The 18319-nt window shown below is 31.7% G+C and overlaps 1 protein-coding gene across 27 annotated transcripts in view; it reads left to right on the forward strand.

Annotated features, from left to right (window-relative positions):
• The window catches only part of LOC6724686 (protein pangolin, isoforms A/H/I/S), a 46980-nt gene that overhangs the window by 24040 nt on the left and 4621 nt on the right, over positions 1 to 18319 (forward strand). For 16 of the 27 annotated variants that reach the window (XM_039296160.2, XM_039296162.2, XM_039296161.2 and 13 more), the window contains 2 exons: positions 242 to 311; positions 9840 to 13196. In XM_039296160.2, coding sequence (XP_039152094.1) covers positions 242 to 311; positions 9840 to 10929 — 1160 coding nt within the window. In that variant the 3' untranslated portion in view covers positions 10930 to 13196. Of the gene's footprint in view, positions 1 to 241; positions 312 to 5818; positions 5897 to 6363; positions 6810 to 9498; positions 9607 to 9839; positions 13197 to 18319 lie in introns of those variants that run through there. The other 11 variants (XM_044923513.1, XM_016174456.2, XM_044923511.1 and 8 more) reach the window with 6 other exon arrangements.

An 18319-nucleotide genomic window follows, 5' to 3' on the forward strand; every position in this document is an offset into this window, starting at 1 on the left:
CTTGTAGGGGTTACTTTTACAAAGTAAAGTGCAGTGCGGGTATTAGAAATTTGAGACAGTCCACTATATGTTGTTTTTAAAAATATCGCCATAGATATTTTTTTTATTTATTCTGTAAACATGTATATTCCCATTACCTTTCTATCAACATATGTATATCTAACTAACAAACCATTAACAATGTTTTCAATAATACATATTTTATTAAGTTTGCTTATTATAATTGCCTCTTTTTCCTTAGGTAATAATATGAAAAAATGCCGCGCCCGTTTTGGACTAGATCAACAGAGTCAGTGGTGCAAACCGTGCAGGTATGTTTTACCCCTATTTTTGTTTACAATGCTTTACATTTTATTGCAAATGGATTTACAATATTCACGCAAGAAATTCCAAATTAATTGACAAAAAAATTTTAATTTAATTTTCGCTCTTTTCATAAAAACATTTAAAAAATCCGCGTGGCCCTAAAACATGGCTACTCTGTAACTAGTGAGAACTATATTTATAAGGCATTTTTTCGGTTTGTTTAAATTAATTATTTAAACAATATAGTTTTCTGAGCTATGATTGATGAAGAAGGGTGAAGGGTATAAGAAACCCTAGTTCGTTATCTATCGTAAAATACACTAACATATTCGATAACACGAACGGGGGTTTCTTCAACTATCTAAACAAATTTCGCAAAACTTTTCATCATAATATAAAAATAAATTTAGACAAATTAATTTCTTATGTGACAATCCAATAACAACTTTACATGGACACGAAAAAAAAAACGGTTGGAACATAAATTTTAACCAAAAAATCAAAAAAGGGTTTACGAGCAATTGCATATTTGATCGCAGAATGTAAATGTACACTCAACTCGGCTGTTGATACTGATCAAGAATATATAAATTTTATATGGTCGCAAAGGTTTTCTCTATTACGCTGCAGACTTCAGAATAAGTCAATATATAGTCAGGAAGGGTATGAAAATGTTTTATTTATAATGCAAAAGAATTAGTGGTTTAACAAGAGAGAATTCTATAGTCCAGTTCCCCGTTACTCAGCTAGTAAAAATGAGAGTTTGAAATTGCACAATTTCTCTGGGACATAGATAGATATTGGAAAATAAAATGAAAAACAAATTTTAAAATTTTCAAAAGTGTGGGAGGGACGGTTTCGGGCGTTTTGTAGGTGTAAGGTGGGCCGTGGCCGAATATGAAAAAATCTTTCAAATGTGTGGGCTTGTCGTTTTTGACCGGTTTGTGGGCGTTCGAGTTGGTGTGGTAACATGGGTCTCTAGAATCTGTATGCTAAATTTCAACCTTCTAGCTTTTATAGTTCCAGAGATCTCGACGTTCATACGGACGGAAATTTTTCCAAGCCGTTTGGACATGGCCTCGACTACGCTATTGATCCTGATCAAGAATATATATACTTTATATGGTCGGAAACGGTTCATTATGCCACTTACATACTTTTCAACGAATCTAGTATACCCTTTTACTTTACGAGAAACGGATATAAATATGCGCCCAGTTTAATGCAAAATTTCAAAATTTATTTCTTGAAGCACGACGTGCGGACAGAGACTTTCGAATAGATACTATACTAATAGATACTTTAATGACAATTATTCTAATATAGCAATTTCTAACATTTTTTTATGTGATGTACATGGATTCGGCTATTACTATTTCTATGCTATATTTAAATAATTATAACGTTAAGGCAATGCAAATCAAGAATTTTTTACATGATCAAAAATATTATAGATTTAAAGTTTAAGAAGTCGTAAAGCGTCAAATTTACAATGAACGAGCATATGTGTGCACAAATAACGTTTTCGAATGTCACTTTATGGGTAGAAAAAAAGCTGCTGGCTGTAGAGCTCTCCGCTTTCTGGCACTTGAACAAAAGTTCCGAGAGCTGGAGCCAGTTCTAGAGCCAGCACAAAACAAAGATAAATGTCACGTTAGAGAGCCAGCTGTGCTGTAGCTTGTATTGGGAACCTTAAACGGCTCAGGATAGCTGTATCCTCGGCAAATGTGGATACTGTCAGGCGACGTTGCTGTATAGATGAGGTATAAAGTAGGACCAAGAACGCTGCCTTTGGGGAGTCTAGCCTCAATTCTATGATCAGTGAATGTGGAAATGATGCACCGCACTGAAAAATTACTGTATGACTTAAGAAGTTTGTGAGTTTTTACTTTAAGCATTAGGTCGTCGAGTCAGACTGTCGAATGCTTGGGATACGTCAGTTCTTATTTCAGTTGTTATTCGATTGACCTTCGCAATGGTTCTGTGGCTTTCGTGAAAGCCAAATTGATGTGCCGTGATTTTGTTATGGGCTCTCAGGTGTATATTAAGTCGGGTTAGCAGGTATTTTTCGAATAGTTTTAAAAACATAAGAGTAGACCTATTGGTCTGTAAGATGATGAAACTGTGTGGTCCTTACCAGTCTTTTGAATCATTATGAAGATCGATCTTTTCCATCGGAAGAAACCATGTTTGGTGATGTAATTCAAAAGCTGGGGTATGTAGTGAACTTTAGAATGTGGGGCAGCTCGATGATCATTTTCAAATAACACAGCATATCGGGCTGAGATTGTCTTTCACTAAAAAGTTGCTTCAACATAAAAATTGAAAACAATATAAAAAAAACGCTCTGAACAATTTTGGTGGGTTTTAGTGAAAGTAACACATAAACTATTTTTTGTTGTTTTTTTATTAGGATTACTAGCGACAATATATTTATGTACATGTCCATAATTATTCGCACGGTCACATGGAACTTTTTGGCCAGGTCTCCCACTATTTTTTTTATGCATTTATCAATTTAAATTTTCTTATGCAATCTCAACTACCAAAACTGTTGTCGAAGTCGACTAAAACGTTGGAAAGACAATATTAAGTAACCTATGTTTGTTTGGGTATGCCAATATTTTGGCTTTGCCCACAATCCGTAGTATGTTTAACATTTTTTAATATATTTTTGTAAGATAAAAATATATATGCAGTGAGAGAGACATTTGTGACCATATGATGTATGTATTTTTAAGCAGTATGAACAAATCGATATATCCGTTACTTTCTGGCCGTCCGCCTGTTTCTACTCATGATTTCATCATAATCGAACGTCTATATAAAGTTAAAAGCTGTCATATGAACAATGGGAAAATTACTATATATTAATACATTAGTAATGAATTGTTGTTTTAAATAAAGCTTCATTTTTTATTTTAATAGCACATAAATTGATACCTTAAAATAATACTTAAAAAAAGAAATTAGTAAACAAATTATAAGTAGTTGGCTTTTCACGTATATTCATTCATTCATTATTAAACTTTCATATTACTTTACATTCATTTAAACATAGAACTACAATACCTTCTAAAAATGTGCCGAACCATATTATTTAAAACAAAGATATCCCCCCACTTTTAAAACAACAATTACCGTAATACTGCGATTTTTTATGTCTTGCGTGAATTTTGTTGATATTAACTGATAGATACTCTAATAAAAAAATGATTTTGCACCTGTTAGACCTATTATGAAATCCACATTAAAAAACACTGACCCAAAATCTCAGAAACACCCCATTACATTTACAATACAATGATTAAGTCTTAAAAAGGACTACTATTATTAACTGCACGATATGCAACTTATTTACGATTTATTAACTTATAAGACCGAAAAACTCATGTTTATTTATTATTTAGTTTTTACTTTTCTTAAATATTAGTTATGCGTTTTAAATTTGTGGGAGGCACATTAAATCTAGTTGTAAATATTATAAGTATAGTTTTATTTTAGTCATTTTTATGACATTGCTTTTAGCTTTATTTTCGTGGCACTAGAAAAGTTATTACAATGGCATGTGCTTATAACCAAAGACACTAGAATAACAAGATGCGTAACGGCCATACATTGGTTTGGCACTATGCAGCCACTTTTTTGGTGACGGCCAAAATTGCTCTCTGTCCGCTCGCTTATGCTGAGAGTGTCAGAAATCTAAAAATGGAATTTGCTTGTTTGTATGAGTAAAAACAAAAGACGCATAAATAATAAAAAAATATGTGTGCGTACTTGTGCTACAAGACGATTTTCGGGCCGAAATCAATTCTGATCGAAGAAACGAATTTAAGGCCATTACAATTGTAATGGGGTCCTATATTTATATGACCTTCGAGTTAATTTTGCACTACTTTAGTATTGCAACAATACGACTTAAATTGAATATAATCTCGGTTATATAGCGACAATTTGAAAAAATCGAGGAGCTCTGCGTATAGTCAACTTTAAGCAAACGGAGGGAAATTAAAAGAAAACTAAAAAGTTGGAGCGCTTTTCCTCCCACCGAAAATTGAGCACTTTTTAAAAATATCAAATTCGAATATAACAAAATAATTCAAATGAATCTAATTTGAATGTTAAATAATAAAACTGGACCATTTACATACATTATTATTAAGTCAAATCACTTAAGAAATATACTAAATAATTAAAGCAAATGCATAGGAAATTATTATAACTACTGTAATTTGAAACATAAATTTTCCAAATAGAAGTCATTACATTGAAAAAATATATTTCATTAAAATAAAACGTAGTAGAAAATAAAAATTTATAAAATAAATAAAAATATGAAAACTATTTATTGCAAAAGTCATATCTTAAGGCACGAAGTGCAACAATCATTGCCTTATTAATTTTTCACACGTCGCAAGCCGAATACTCTAATGACAAATATTCTAATATAGTCATTTGTGAAATTTATTTTGGTATATTATGTACATAGATTCGGCTATTACTATTTCTAAGCTATATTTAAATAATAATAATGTTAAGGCAATGCAAAACAAGAATTTTTTTACATTGTGCCAATTGATCAAAAATAATATAGATTTAAAGTCTAAGAACTTCTAAGGTGAAGCGCATATTTTGTTAAATTTACAATGCATGAGCATACGTGCGCACCATACAGTTGTCTGCTATCACTGCATGCGAAGAAAAGAGCTGTTTGCTCTAGCGCTCTTCACTCTCTCGCTCTTGAACAAAAATTCGAGAGAGCCTGGACCCACCTCTAGAGCCACGCCGAAAAAATCATGTGCCAAAAAAATCTTTTGACGTTACGCATCTTGTTATTCTAGTGTCTTTTTTACAAATATCAAAGTTTACGGAATTTACCGTAAAAACAAGAGAAAATGCTATAGTCGAGTTCCCCGACAATTAAACACCCGTTAATTGCCTAGTGCGAACCCGAAATTTCATCAGTTTTCTGGGTACCGATAGATAGTGGGGAATAAAATGAGGAAACAATTAAAAAAATGTTCATAAGTGTGGGCGTGACCGGCTTGTACAGTGGGCGTTTACAAGCCTAATAAAATTATGAAAAAATATCAAAACATTTTGCAAAAGAGATGGGCAGTTTTAGGGCGTTAGAGCGGGCGTGGCAAAAAGTTTTTTTTTGCAAATCTATGGAAATATATAAGACTAATAAAAATGCGAAAAAAATATCAACCGTGATAGTTTTGTGCGGTTTGTGGGCGTTAGAGTGGGCGTGTCTACAAACTTGCGCATCGTCTTTGTTTCTGAGTCTCAACCCTTTAGCTTTTATAGTTCCTGAGATCTCGACGTTCAAACGTACAGACGGAGACGTCAAGAATATATACACATTATAGGGTCGGAAACGCTTCCTTCTGCCTGTTACATACTTTTCAACGAATCTAGTATACTCTTTTACTCTACGAGTAACGGGTATAATTACCTTGTTAATCAAGCCAAAATGTATTTTATTTATTTTATTTAATCAAATAACAAGCCGCGTGAATGGATTATAAGAAAATATGCCTTTTCAGTACATGAATACAAAATACAAGACATGATCTTTTATTTAGGATTTGAGTATTTTTAATTCCAGTGTTAGAGAACGGGAACGTGGAACTTCATAATGGGTTTGTGCGTAGCTAATGGTCCCAATGAAAAGTGTATGTTTTCAGCAAATATAATTGTCAAACAGAGAACATTTTTTTTTGCAGATTTGGATTAATTATTGAACAGTGTTATTTTATACTTCACTAATCGGAAAGCAGATAAACATATCACTCCCTCGTATAGTAGACGCATAGAGCAAAGTTAGCTCATTAATATATGTTGATTTTTTTTTGTGTTTTTATAATTCACTGGCGGGAGCGTTAAAAATAAAGGTGTATTTTGTTGAGTAAAATAATTTATGTATTACCTAAATACATCGTATATTAATATAAAATATTAAATTCATTAATTACATATTTCCCCATTTTAATAATGACGGTTAATCACATTGTTTTTGACTTTTTATTGACTCTTACCTGACCAATATTTAAGTCCCAATTTGGGTGTCATTTCATCCGTAAGCAACAATGGCAGCAGCGTTGGCATCACCAGTAATGCAGCAGTCAACAGCATTGGTGTTGGCATGCTGGCACCTATTGTAAGTGGGGGTACGGTAATGTTGCCCAACTCGTCATCATCGTCCTCCTCATCATCATCCACCTCGTCTTCTCATACACATGTACAATTGATGGCTACCAATAATGGAAACGCAGTAGCATCTTTAAATGGAATAACAGTTACAGCTGGAGGAGGTGGTGGTGCAGCAAGCGCATGTTCACAGCAATTGTCCCCGCAGGCACCACCGACATATGTAAATCTATAGATCCAAATAAAAGAGTGCAGCAAAGGAACAATAACATCTGAAGCCCCAGGAAACAATAAACTAAAGCAATGATGACCAGTTTTTACATCTTAAAATTGCTTCAACATCCAAGCCCGTAAATAACAAATCAAACAATTAATATAAATGCATATCAGGGTTTTCAAAATAGCTCCTCTTTGTGTATATAAAGACCTATATACATTTACCTATTGCATGGTTATTTTTTCTGATTTAAATTAAAGATCGGCAATGAAAATACCCAATTTCATTCCATATATTGAAATATGAAAATAATTTACTTTTGTTTTCTGATAAACTATTAAAGCTAGTTAATGTAAATGTTGTCTGGTTCCTAAAATCCCATTCCAGTTTTCTTATAAAAGTATTTCAAGGATATAGGTAGAATTTTAAATGCAATACATTTTCATTAAATATAATATATTTGTATATTCAGTACTCTTAATCAACGTGTTGTACTGAAACAGATTAAAAAATGTTATCGAGTAACTCTAGCGGAGCTTTTCTGTTTGTCCGTTCATTTAAGTGTCGTTATTTATAACAACCTAGAAAAATTTAAAAACTTATCTGTGTTCCAACCGACATAGCAGAGGCACAAATATTGAAACATAGTGACTAGATTTACTGTTGTCAAAATAATTTATTTATTACATTTTTTAAAATGTTTAACTTTTTCGAGCTTTCGTAAGATAAGTTTTGTTAAACCCTGATATACGTTTTTAAAAAGGACTACATTGTTGTTTGTTCTATTTGATGTGTGAAATATACAAAATCATAGAATATTTCCTTTATTTGCTTCGTTATTTGTATTAAGTTTACTTGTTTTGTTTTTGGTGATGCACTTTTTTTGCTTTTCTTAGTGCAATAACCTCCTATTTCCTAATGTTGTAACAATTTTAATATTTAATTGCCATTAAAGATAAACTGCTTAAATTGTCGACTCAAACCTAAAAAAATATGGTATAATTCATCTCATACAAAGTTAAAGCACGAAATGTATATATTTTTGTTATGTTTTATTCCATTAAACATTAATCACAACAGATTTTTAACATATTTTAGAAATAAATAATTTCATATTCGTATTAGCTTGAAACTGAAAATAGAATGTAAATTCTCAATATGCATTTTGCCATACTCTGCTATTTCCTACAAGCACGGCCATCGTGATATATCTTTATTACTCACATTGGCAAGCTAATGCGAGAGGAAAATTGCTTTCGACTTTGTTTCAGTTTAAAAATATGCTGAACTGTTCAAAAACGATTTAATATATATAAAAGTGACTTTACAATTTTATTTTTTTTAACTGTAATAATATGAGGTTTTCTTTTGAAATATTTCTGTAACTTTTATGGTCTGCCCGCCGATTTTAACGTCAAAAATTATCATCAAAAACATTCGTATTTTCAAATACTATCTAATGATCTATAGGTAAAACTACATCTATGAAACATCACGGCAAAGTGTTTTATTGTTCGTTTAAATTGAATTCCATTAAACAATAAATAATTAGCATAGTTTAAATTTAAAAAGTATTACTTGTTTACGTTTACCTTTTCTTATGTATTTTTTTAATTTTCTATACATTTTTGTCTTCTATTTTGTACACCTCTACGGGTGGTATTCAAAAGATTGCAATAAAGGAATTTTTTGATTAGTATCAGCAGCCGTGTTGATATAGCCCGTCCGACAGTCCGTCCATCCGTCCCGCACTACTAGTCCCTCAGTTTTATTGATAGTCGTCACGACCTAACTGGGGTTTAGGGAATCGGAAGACTATATCATAATGCTATTATAGAAATTTTAATGAAATAGAAAAGAATTCACAGTGATATTATTACTGATGATTCGTTTATTGATTTTCGTTTGCTTAAGAAATTATGTAATGTATAAAAAATGTAAATGGTAATATAATATATATCCCGACAATATTAAATTTCCTCTTTGGTCAGTGGAATTTAAAAAAATTACTTTTCTAAAGCATAGAAAGGATTGTAAATGCATTTTTTCATAGTTTATGGACTTCGGAAATTGTAATATTTAAAAAGGTTGCAGAAAAAACCGAAAAAAAGTGTTCATATTAATTTTCCAAAACTTTGTTTTTGATATATCTTTTAACAATAATTAATTATTTGTTGTGGGTGAAGTTACTCTCTACCGGCCCCACCAGCACCAATTTTTTAAATTTGTTATTTTAAAATTTTCCGTGTTTACTCTTTCACCATATAAGACATATCTGCCTTATAAGTTGTTGTCTACCTTTCGATTGGTGTATAACTATCTGTTTTTCAGACAATTATTGAATTCTATTGCTTAGTCATAATTAATGGATTACAAACAAGAGTAAAAAAAGCACTGTAGACGAATGAGTCAACTTTTAACACACTGTTTCTTGTTCCACACAAATGCCACCTACAGTCGGTTACATTAATTAATTAAAACATATCAATTATCAGTCAGATTGGATACTTTTTTGAAATCAAAACCAACTTGCGCAGCGTAGACTTTAAAAAAAGTTGTATGCATCATTTTTGACACACGTACAGCTTAATATGAATACTGCTATTATGGTTATTTTATAATTTGATGTCAAATATGCATATATTCATATTTAAATACATATTTATCGGAGCGGACTATATAATGTACTATATAATGTAGTGCTCATAAGTATAATATTATATTATTGTATATTTTAAAATTTTTGGAAACTCCAAATTTTATATGCGTTTCTTACACCTTAACTATCCTCTTTTTCCCAAAACTTTTTCTCGTCTAATTAGTACTAAGTAATTTAAAATCGAACGCGAATCGAGCCGTCTCCACACGACTTTTAGGGTGTATGTGTCGTGGCAAAGCGTCAGCAAAGGAACTCACTGACTCGCGAGGCGGTAATAATGAAGAGAAATTTGCAATGGAATCGAAACCATATAGGCATGCTGTTTGTACGACAAAATTGTTGACCTGTTCTGAAACTCTTAGGACTGAGATCCTTGCTGCATGAATTTTAAAATATTTGTTTTTGTATCTTATGGAATGCAAATACTTGGCACACTTTGTTGTTTATATATAAATATAATTTTTAGATTTAACTCATAATTATGTGTTTTTCTTTTTTACATAGGCGCAAAAAGAAATGTATTCGTTATATGGAAGCCCTGAACGGCAATGGGCCTGCCGAGGATGGCAGTTGTTTTGATGAACACGGAAGTCAGCTAAGTGATGACGACGAAGATGACTACGATGATGATAAACTTGGCGGAAGTTGTGGAAGCGCCGACGAAACCAATAAAATAGAAGATGAGGACTCGGAATCCCTTAATCAATCTATGCCAAGCCCAGGCTGTCTTAGTGGATTGTCCAGTTTACAAAGCCCATCGACAACAATGAGCTTGGCAAGCCCACTTAACATGAATGCAAATTCAGCAACCAATGTTATATTTCCTGCTTCTTCTAATGCGGTTTTAATTGTCGGCGCAGACCAGTCGACAGTACAGCAACGGCCAACATTGGTGTCAACCTCGGGATCGAGCAGCGGTTCAACCAGTAGCATAAGTACAACCCCAAATACGTCAAGTACAGTTTCGCCAGTTACATGTATGACCGGTCCGTGTCCAGGTTCATCTCAGGAACGAGCCATGATGCTTGGAAATCGGTTCAGTCACTTGGGAATGGGGCTAAGTCCTCCAGTAGTTAGCACGAGCACTAGTAAATCTGAACCATTTTTTAAGCCTCATCCCACAGTTTCCAATAATCCTGTCTTTTCATTGCCGTCAATTGGTAATTGTAGTTTAAATATTTCTTCAATGCCAAACACATCCCGAAATCCTATTGGTGCTAACCCACGAGATATTAATAATCCCCTTAGCATCAATCAGCTGACTAAAAGACGTGATTATAAAAATGTTGACTTGATTGAAGCTAGTGAGTCAAAGACTATAGTTGCCCATGCCGCTTCATCCATTATTCAACACGTAGCAGTGAACGGCTATCATGCTAATCACTCGCTTTTAAATAGCAACTTAAGCCAACTTCATCACCAATTAAATAGTCGTACGGAAAAAGCTAATAGAAGTGAGCAGGCGATGCTGTCCGTAAGTAATCATTCTGTAAATAGCAATGAATGCCATAAAGAATCTGATTCGCAAGCTATTGTATCTAGCAATCCTCCAAACGCTGGGTCTTCCGATAACGGCGTTATTAGCGTTTCATAACTGATCGCCAGGGATTTGTAGAATTGATTAATTAAAATTTTAATGTTTATGTGTGAGAAAGTAATTAAAATAAAATCATACGTGCAATAATTATTATTCTCGCCAGTCCAAAGCCATCTTATGAAACAACAGGCCATCAAAACTAGTGCCACGACTCACATCGCAATATTTCGATTTTGTTTTTTTAATAAAAATAAACATAGAATTGGTGCACAAAAATCATTCGGAACGACTCCAACTGAGGCCAACCTTAAGGATTTCTATAAAGAAACACGAGTCAAATCTCAGGCTAGGCCGTGCCAAATAGAATAAACAGACAATACACACTAATACTTAGTTACATAAACATATATTTCATTAGACTCTATATATCAATGAAACCATTTTGTATAGTTTTCTTCTTATTTAGCTTTAACCTACCAAATTATGTATTTTATTTTAAAATTGGACACTTGCCAAAATCCATTAATTAATGCCTCGCCGGCACATATGTATTTGGTCATATTTGTTGTGAGTATAATTAGTTAAATGGTTTCTGCACTAAAGCTAGGAGAACAAAAAACATGGACTACGACGATTGTCGAATCACTTAGGCTCTTGTATCCTAAACTTGTTCGTGTGTGGTTGGTTGAGTGTTTCATCAAAGAACTTTTCAACGTCATAATCATAACGTCACACCATCCCGCCTGAAGAAAGTCTAGATTCAAGACTTAAATAAAATTTTTTAAATATATTTTAATATTTCAATATCCTGAAACATTTATATTATGTATAGAATGCTAGGAAAATGAGCGATTAATTAAGCTGAACAAAAATTACATTGTTATTTCCGGGGATATAACGATTACAGACAGGATACTCTATCTAAAGAGTGCGTGTGCGTTATGACACAAGGCGGTAGGATGTCCCCGGGCATGTTCCCATTCGCTTTAAAACGTTAAATTTAACCTTGTTAAAATGTAATATTTCAAGGTGTATGATTTAAGGAAACGGGTCATCATATTGTATGCCGAAGAAGTCGGTTCCATTCTGGTCTTGTTTATTTAATTTAAAAGGGATGCATAAATTTTACATCTAACACTAATACTAGCAGTCTGGCTAAACCAATATACCTTAAAATATTTCCGAATAGCCCTGAACATTTAACGTAATTACATAATCTTTTCATGGTTATAGAATATAACTATGCCAAACGAAATATGGAAAATATTATAAGTTCGATTCTATTTTCTTTAGTTAGGTTTCATAAGCATACTTTCATTATTACATACATACAAGAAAAATCACTTATAATTTATTTTGAATTCATCATTGAATAATTACCGAAATGTTATAAATATATATTTTATTATTTTGAATTAAATGTAAAATAATATATGTGTACAATATATATTACAAGCTAAATGTAAATATGTATTTTCTTACATAGAACGTACTGATAATCTTTACGAATTTATTGACCATAAGACCTGATAGCCTTTATTCCATTTAAACCGTAAAATCCACATCTATAAACTAAGAGATAATATTCTAGTATTAAGAAGTAGTTCATATTTAAAGAGTAAGTTTGGTCTGAGCATCCATATAATTAAATGCAGTTTTATACTAGTCTCCAATCAGTTATTAAACACTTAATTATTTAATGTACAAATGTATTTTAAACTTCAATATCGGGCTTGTCGTACACGGTTTAACATTTCACTATAATATTTGTTTTTAATGTGTTTGTTCGAAATGTTTTAGGTTTAATTATCTGAAAACTTTAAATCACTTATATTAGTTTATATATGTACACCGGTACTTAATATACATATCCTGATTTTCCGGAACGACAATCCTGTAGATCCTATAACACTAGAGCCCTATGTAATCCATCGTATTTAAAACATATTTCACAAGAACATATTAAGTAAAGTATAATGAGGCCAAACCTACAGGCTCTAAATTATTATACCGCTACTCGTAGAGTAGACATGCAGATTATAGTGGCAACTGAGCTAACACCCATAAACCGACGAAAGCTGATCCTCCCACACTTAACTATTTTTTTATTTTATTATTTGTCTTGCTTGAAATTGAAATTAAATCGTAATGCCAATAAAATTTTAAAATATCATCCTGTCACTATGGGCTGATTGACGTGTATCTAGTATTGGAGGAAATCAACTTTACTATAGTAACTATAATATTGTAAAATGGTAAACAAACTTTAAAACGTATCTCTTATTTTGTACTTTAAATTAGGAGTATTATAACTTTAAAATGTTGAAGACACAACATCTTAACTTGTTTGACCGTGCTAGAGTAAAGACATAAATGCGAGCAGAACTAAGGATTTTAAAAACCTTATTTTAAGTAAAATATTTACAGTATTGCCAAATGTTGTTGCGATATATATATATATATATATATATACATATATATATATATATATATATACATATATATATATATATATTTAATATTTAATAATATAAATAAAGTAATATTTTAAAAAAGGAAACCCTATAAAAGTATTGTGCATAAAATGTATTTTTATTTCTCTTTATTTTCTTTCCTTTTTATTAAGCCTTAACATTTGTAAATATTTTAGAATATTGTAATTCACATATATTTAAATAGGACATGATACATCTATTTTATTTTTATACATTTAATTTGCTAAATTTATAAAAAAAAGTTTTAAAAACGTTAACCATGTTCTTCCTGTTTTAAAAATAAGAGAAACTGAATTATTTACTGCCGTGTATTTTTCTTAAAAGTGAATATTTACTACTATTTTAAATATAAAATAAATATCGAATAAGTAATATGTTTTCTATAGCTTAGCTGGTCCGAAAATATTATTTTATAGAATATGTCTCAAGGGGTTTCACACTATTTCTTACACCCATTACTCGTAGAGGTTGACTCAATGAAAAGATTGTCCCCATTAATGATTAAGATCTCCATCCAAGTCTGTTCGTATTTCGCACTTTAAAAAAGTTTTTGGATTTTTTTTAACCGGTTCCAATGCATTTTTGGCACTATTTTAAGGATTTTAAAGGCGATAGATTTAGGCGCCGCTCGATGGGATTTGAAACATTCGCTTTTAACATAAGTCTAATGGGTGTGAAACTCGATTATATTGCCAACAATAATTTTCAATTAATTGTTTCTTTGGAAGTTTTTTATTTTCAAACTTCTTTCAATATAGTTGAAAAGTTTTCTTATATATTATGAAAACTGTATCACTTTTAACTTGGATAAACGATTGTAAATTTTCAAAATTTTATTTGATTTAAAATTGTAATTATTTTGTATAATTATAAGCAAAACTTAAAAATTGGTATATGAATACAATGCTAAAATGTGTTGTGTTGATAAATAAGATCATCCCTAGACGTAGGGATAGTGGCAGTTAGTAAGCTAATTCTGTTTTTATACCAGTTACTTGTAGGGTAAAGGGGTATACCACAATCGATAAAAATTATCTAATGTAGAAAATATCAGGATCGATAGCCGGTCGACATGTCCATGTCCGTCTGTCGGTATGAGCGTCGAGATCTCGGAAACAATTAAGGCCAGAAAGCTAGGTTAGATATGCAGGATTCTACTGACACCTGCGCTGCGTGGTCACGTCCACTCAGACTCCAACTTGAACTACCACGACCACACTTCTGTTTTATTATTTGTGTGGCCAATTTCTATCGGTTAAGCGATATGTGGGCGATATCGCTAAAACTGTCACGCCCAAAATTTATACTATAATTTGATTTTTTAATTGTCTTAATATTAATATAAATTTATATACATCCATTAATATAAATTTATATCGATTTGCAAAATAGCTTTTTGTTTAATTTTATCTATTTGCCAACAAAGATGTTTAAATTTCTTGTACTCACTACAGCTAGCATAGTAAGGGGTATCTTGGGGATACTCAAAAAAATGTCTATAATAGATTTTATATTTTACGAATTTTAAAATATTCTTAACATAATTGAGTTTTGACCTCACATATGCATGCACTTTATTTGATCAACATTTTAATCTTTACTTCGCATGCTGCAATTTTTTTGTTTTAATAAAAAACATTTATACTTAAAAATAGATAATTGTGCAATTTAAAAAAAATCATAATCATACATAATGCTTAATTAAGGCTTCACTTCCGAAACTGTAAAAGTTGTAATAATTACTAAAAAATGTACTACGATATTACGAAAAAAAAAAGTTTTAAAGAAATGAGTGTGTCATAAAAAATAATTATGATTACGCAATTCATACGCAATCTCATAAAGTAGAATAAAATGCTTTCAAAAAACCTATTAATGGGAGTAGTGCTTTCATTCTGGTTGCAGTAAAAATTTACCTTTTACCATTTATCCCCAACTGTTTTTAAGATTCATAACCAAACTCGGAATTTGTATGGTCCCAATAAATAAGTTTGGTGATATACAAATCCATCAATTAATGTCTTATGAACCTATATTATGAAACCAAAAAATGTTGCGAAATTAATAAAGATAATTGGACTTTAAATTTACATCAAGTTTGGAAATTCAACAAATATACTGCTGTGATAAATCTAATTGACGATTTATATAGGGCTCTAGTCACATAGGTACATAATATTATATGATTATAATTATATAATCATATATTATATATATATGTATATATATAAATATTATATAAATACATATACATGTACATACATTTATGTACACATATATATGTATCCATCGTAAACATAACATAAATTTATTAAGAATCTGCGTTACAATAGTTCGGTGGTCCTGATAACATAAACAAACGAACAAATCATATGTAATCAGAAGATGTATAAGGCCATTGCCAATTTAAAAGACTGTTTAACACAAATTGTATGCGTTTACTTCGAAGATTTGTCAGAACACAAAATTGCTGTAGTCATTAGGTTTAGTGCCAATCGTTATCTAAAATGTAATGTTAGTATAAAAATAAATAGCATAAGATTTATTACATTCTAGGGGATAAAATAATATTTTGCGATTCTATCGTGCTTCCATTGTTTGTGTTTCTGTAAAATATTGCTTTTTATTCAAACGACATCGCAACCTTATTTGGTTGTTTAATAAATTACTCATTATTTCATTTCTATAATTTTTGTAAAAATCAATTATGTAACACGAGTAATACACTGTAATAATAGCACCCCATCAAATCAATTTAGTGGATCCACAACGAATATATAAACGTATTTGTACATACATAAAATATACTATATAAATTAATTTCATAATGTTAAAAATGAGTATATTTGCTTTTTCGAAGCTATGATTAAATATAAAATTAATTTTCATTTTTAATACTGCAATATTCATTATTATGTATCGGTCGACTGATGTATTCTTAGTGTAAGATAAGGTTCAGATAGTAGAACGGGTTAACAATCTTATACTAAACCTAAACAGATATAAGGTTAAGATGATAGTAATCAGAACTATAAGTTTAATAAAATAGTATGAATACACATACATAGGTAATGAATAATGTTCGAAATATAGAAATAATGCAAACATACTGAATAATAATAAAAACATATTGAAACTATGAGCCTTTTATGTACCGACGAACGGCAGAATTATGGATAAAATTCTTAAATTCAATCCTCATACAACCAAAGGAAGGGCGACGCAGGGGTGCGTGTTATTGCCAAGTTAAAAAAAAAAGAAAATTATTACAAAATAAATGCGCAAAAAAAATGTTAACAAAATTTTACAACATAAATATTGCACACGCAAATGTCAATATATATATACATTAACTTCACTCAAATTATTTTAAAAGGTCACAGCTGCATTAAGCATTAAAGGTCAGGATACCCATGCGAAATGGAAGAAAACAACAATAAATAAGTCTTTTTCCGACTGTCAGATACACGTAACTCAGCCAGTGGGAGTGATTTGAAGATATTAAAAACCATTGTTTGCATAACTATAAGACTTGACAAAGAAAATACAAAATTTTTTTTTTTAATTGTTAAAATGAGTACCACACCTTTCGTCAACCTACCGAGTGCCGCTGTTGTACAAGATCGAGTAAATAAATTTTAAAACAAGAGAGAACGCTAAGGTCGAGTTTCACGAATATCAGTCCGTTATTCAGTTAGTCCAAGTTGGACCGAGAATTTTCAACATTTCTCAGGAATATCGGTAGAAATTGGGAAAAACTATTTTTAATGGTCCAAGGTGAGGGGGAATAGACTTTGGCGGTTTTTAGGGGTCAGAGTGGGCATGGACAAAAAGTTTTCGATATTTCGATAGAAATTAACAAAACAACTGACTTATTCGAAAATAATTAAATCATTTCTCTAAAGTGTTGACGTGGCAGTTTTGGGCGGTTTGTGGTCATTACAGTGGGCGTGCCAACATAGGTCAACAAACAAGCGCTGCGTCTATGTCTTTAGAATCTGTATGATTAATCTTAACCTTCTAGCTTTTATAGTTCCTGAGATCTCGTTTATACGGAAGGACAGACAGAGTAACGGGTATAATAAGGGCCGGAAAACTGGTCCATATCGTTTTTTTTTTTTTTCGCACGGGACCGAGGGGCTCTGCCGTGTATCGTACGGCTCGATTCACGAGAAGATATAGACGCGATATAAAAAAACAGAACAGGAACGAGGAAATTAATATAATGTAAAATAACTATGTTAGATATTAGTGTTAGTAGGATCTAATTATGTAATAGAAAAGATAAAATCGATTGCTTTAATAGCGGCAGAGATTCAAGATTACAGATAATAGGATAAAGTCTATTATAGTCAGAACATAAAACTCTGTAAGATCTTAGATCTTAATTAGATCTACAATGATTTAAGATAAGGGGTATATAGTTTCTAGTGAATCTAGTTGGAACCGAGAAGTTAAGCCGACTAATCAAGTCGGGACTCTCAACATCCCCACGAATAAGCTTACAAATAAAGACTGCTCCAAGCATAGTTCAACGGTTAGCTAGGGACGGTAAATTAATTAAAAGTAGTCTACTGGAATAAGGAGGTAATATACGGTTTGCATCCCAATTTAGGCGCCGCAAGGCAAAAAGTAAGAAGTTTTTTTGGGCCGATTCAATGCGATCCGAGTGGACTGCGTATTGTGGACTCCAAACAGGTGATCCGTACTCGAGAATCGGACGGACTAACGAAATAAATAAGGTTTTACCAAGCACACCCCTGGCCTTATTGACAATAGACGAAATATGGTCAGAAAATTGTAGTTTTGGGTCCAGAAAAACACCAAGATCATCAACTCGTGTTATTCTGTCCAAAGAGCACCCACTTAGAGTGTAAGTCGTGCGTATTGGGTTGGCACGACAATAGGTCATAACTTTACACTTGGAGCCATTTAAGTCTAATATGTTATCA

This window comes from Drosophila simulans, chromosome 4 (assembly GCF_016746395.2).
Source record: "Drosophila simulans strain w501 chromosome 4, Prin_Dsim_3.1, whole genome shotgun sequence".
NCBI lineage: Eukaryota > Metazoa > Arthropoda > Insecta > Diptera > Drosophilidae > Drosophila > Drosophila simulans.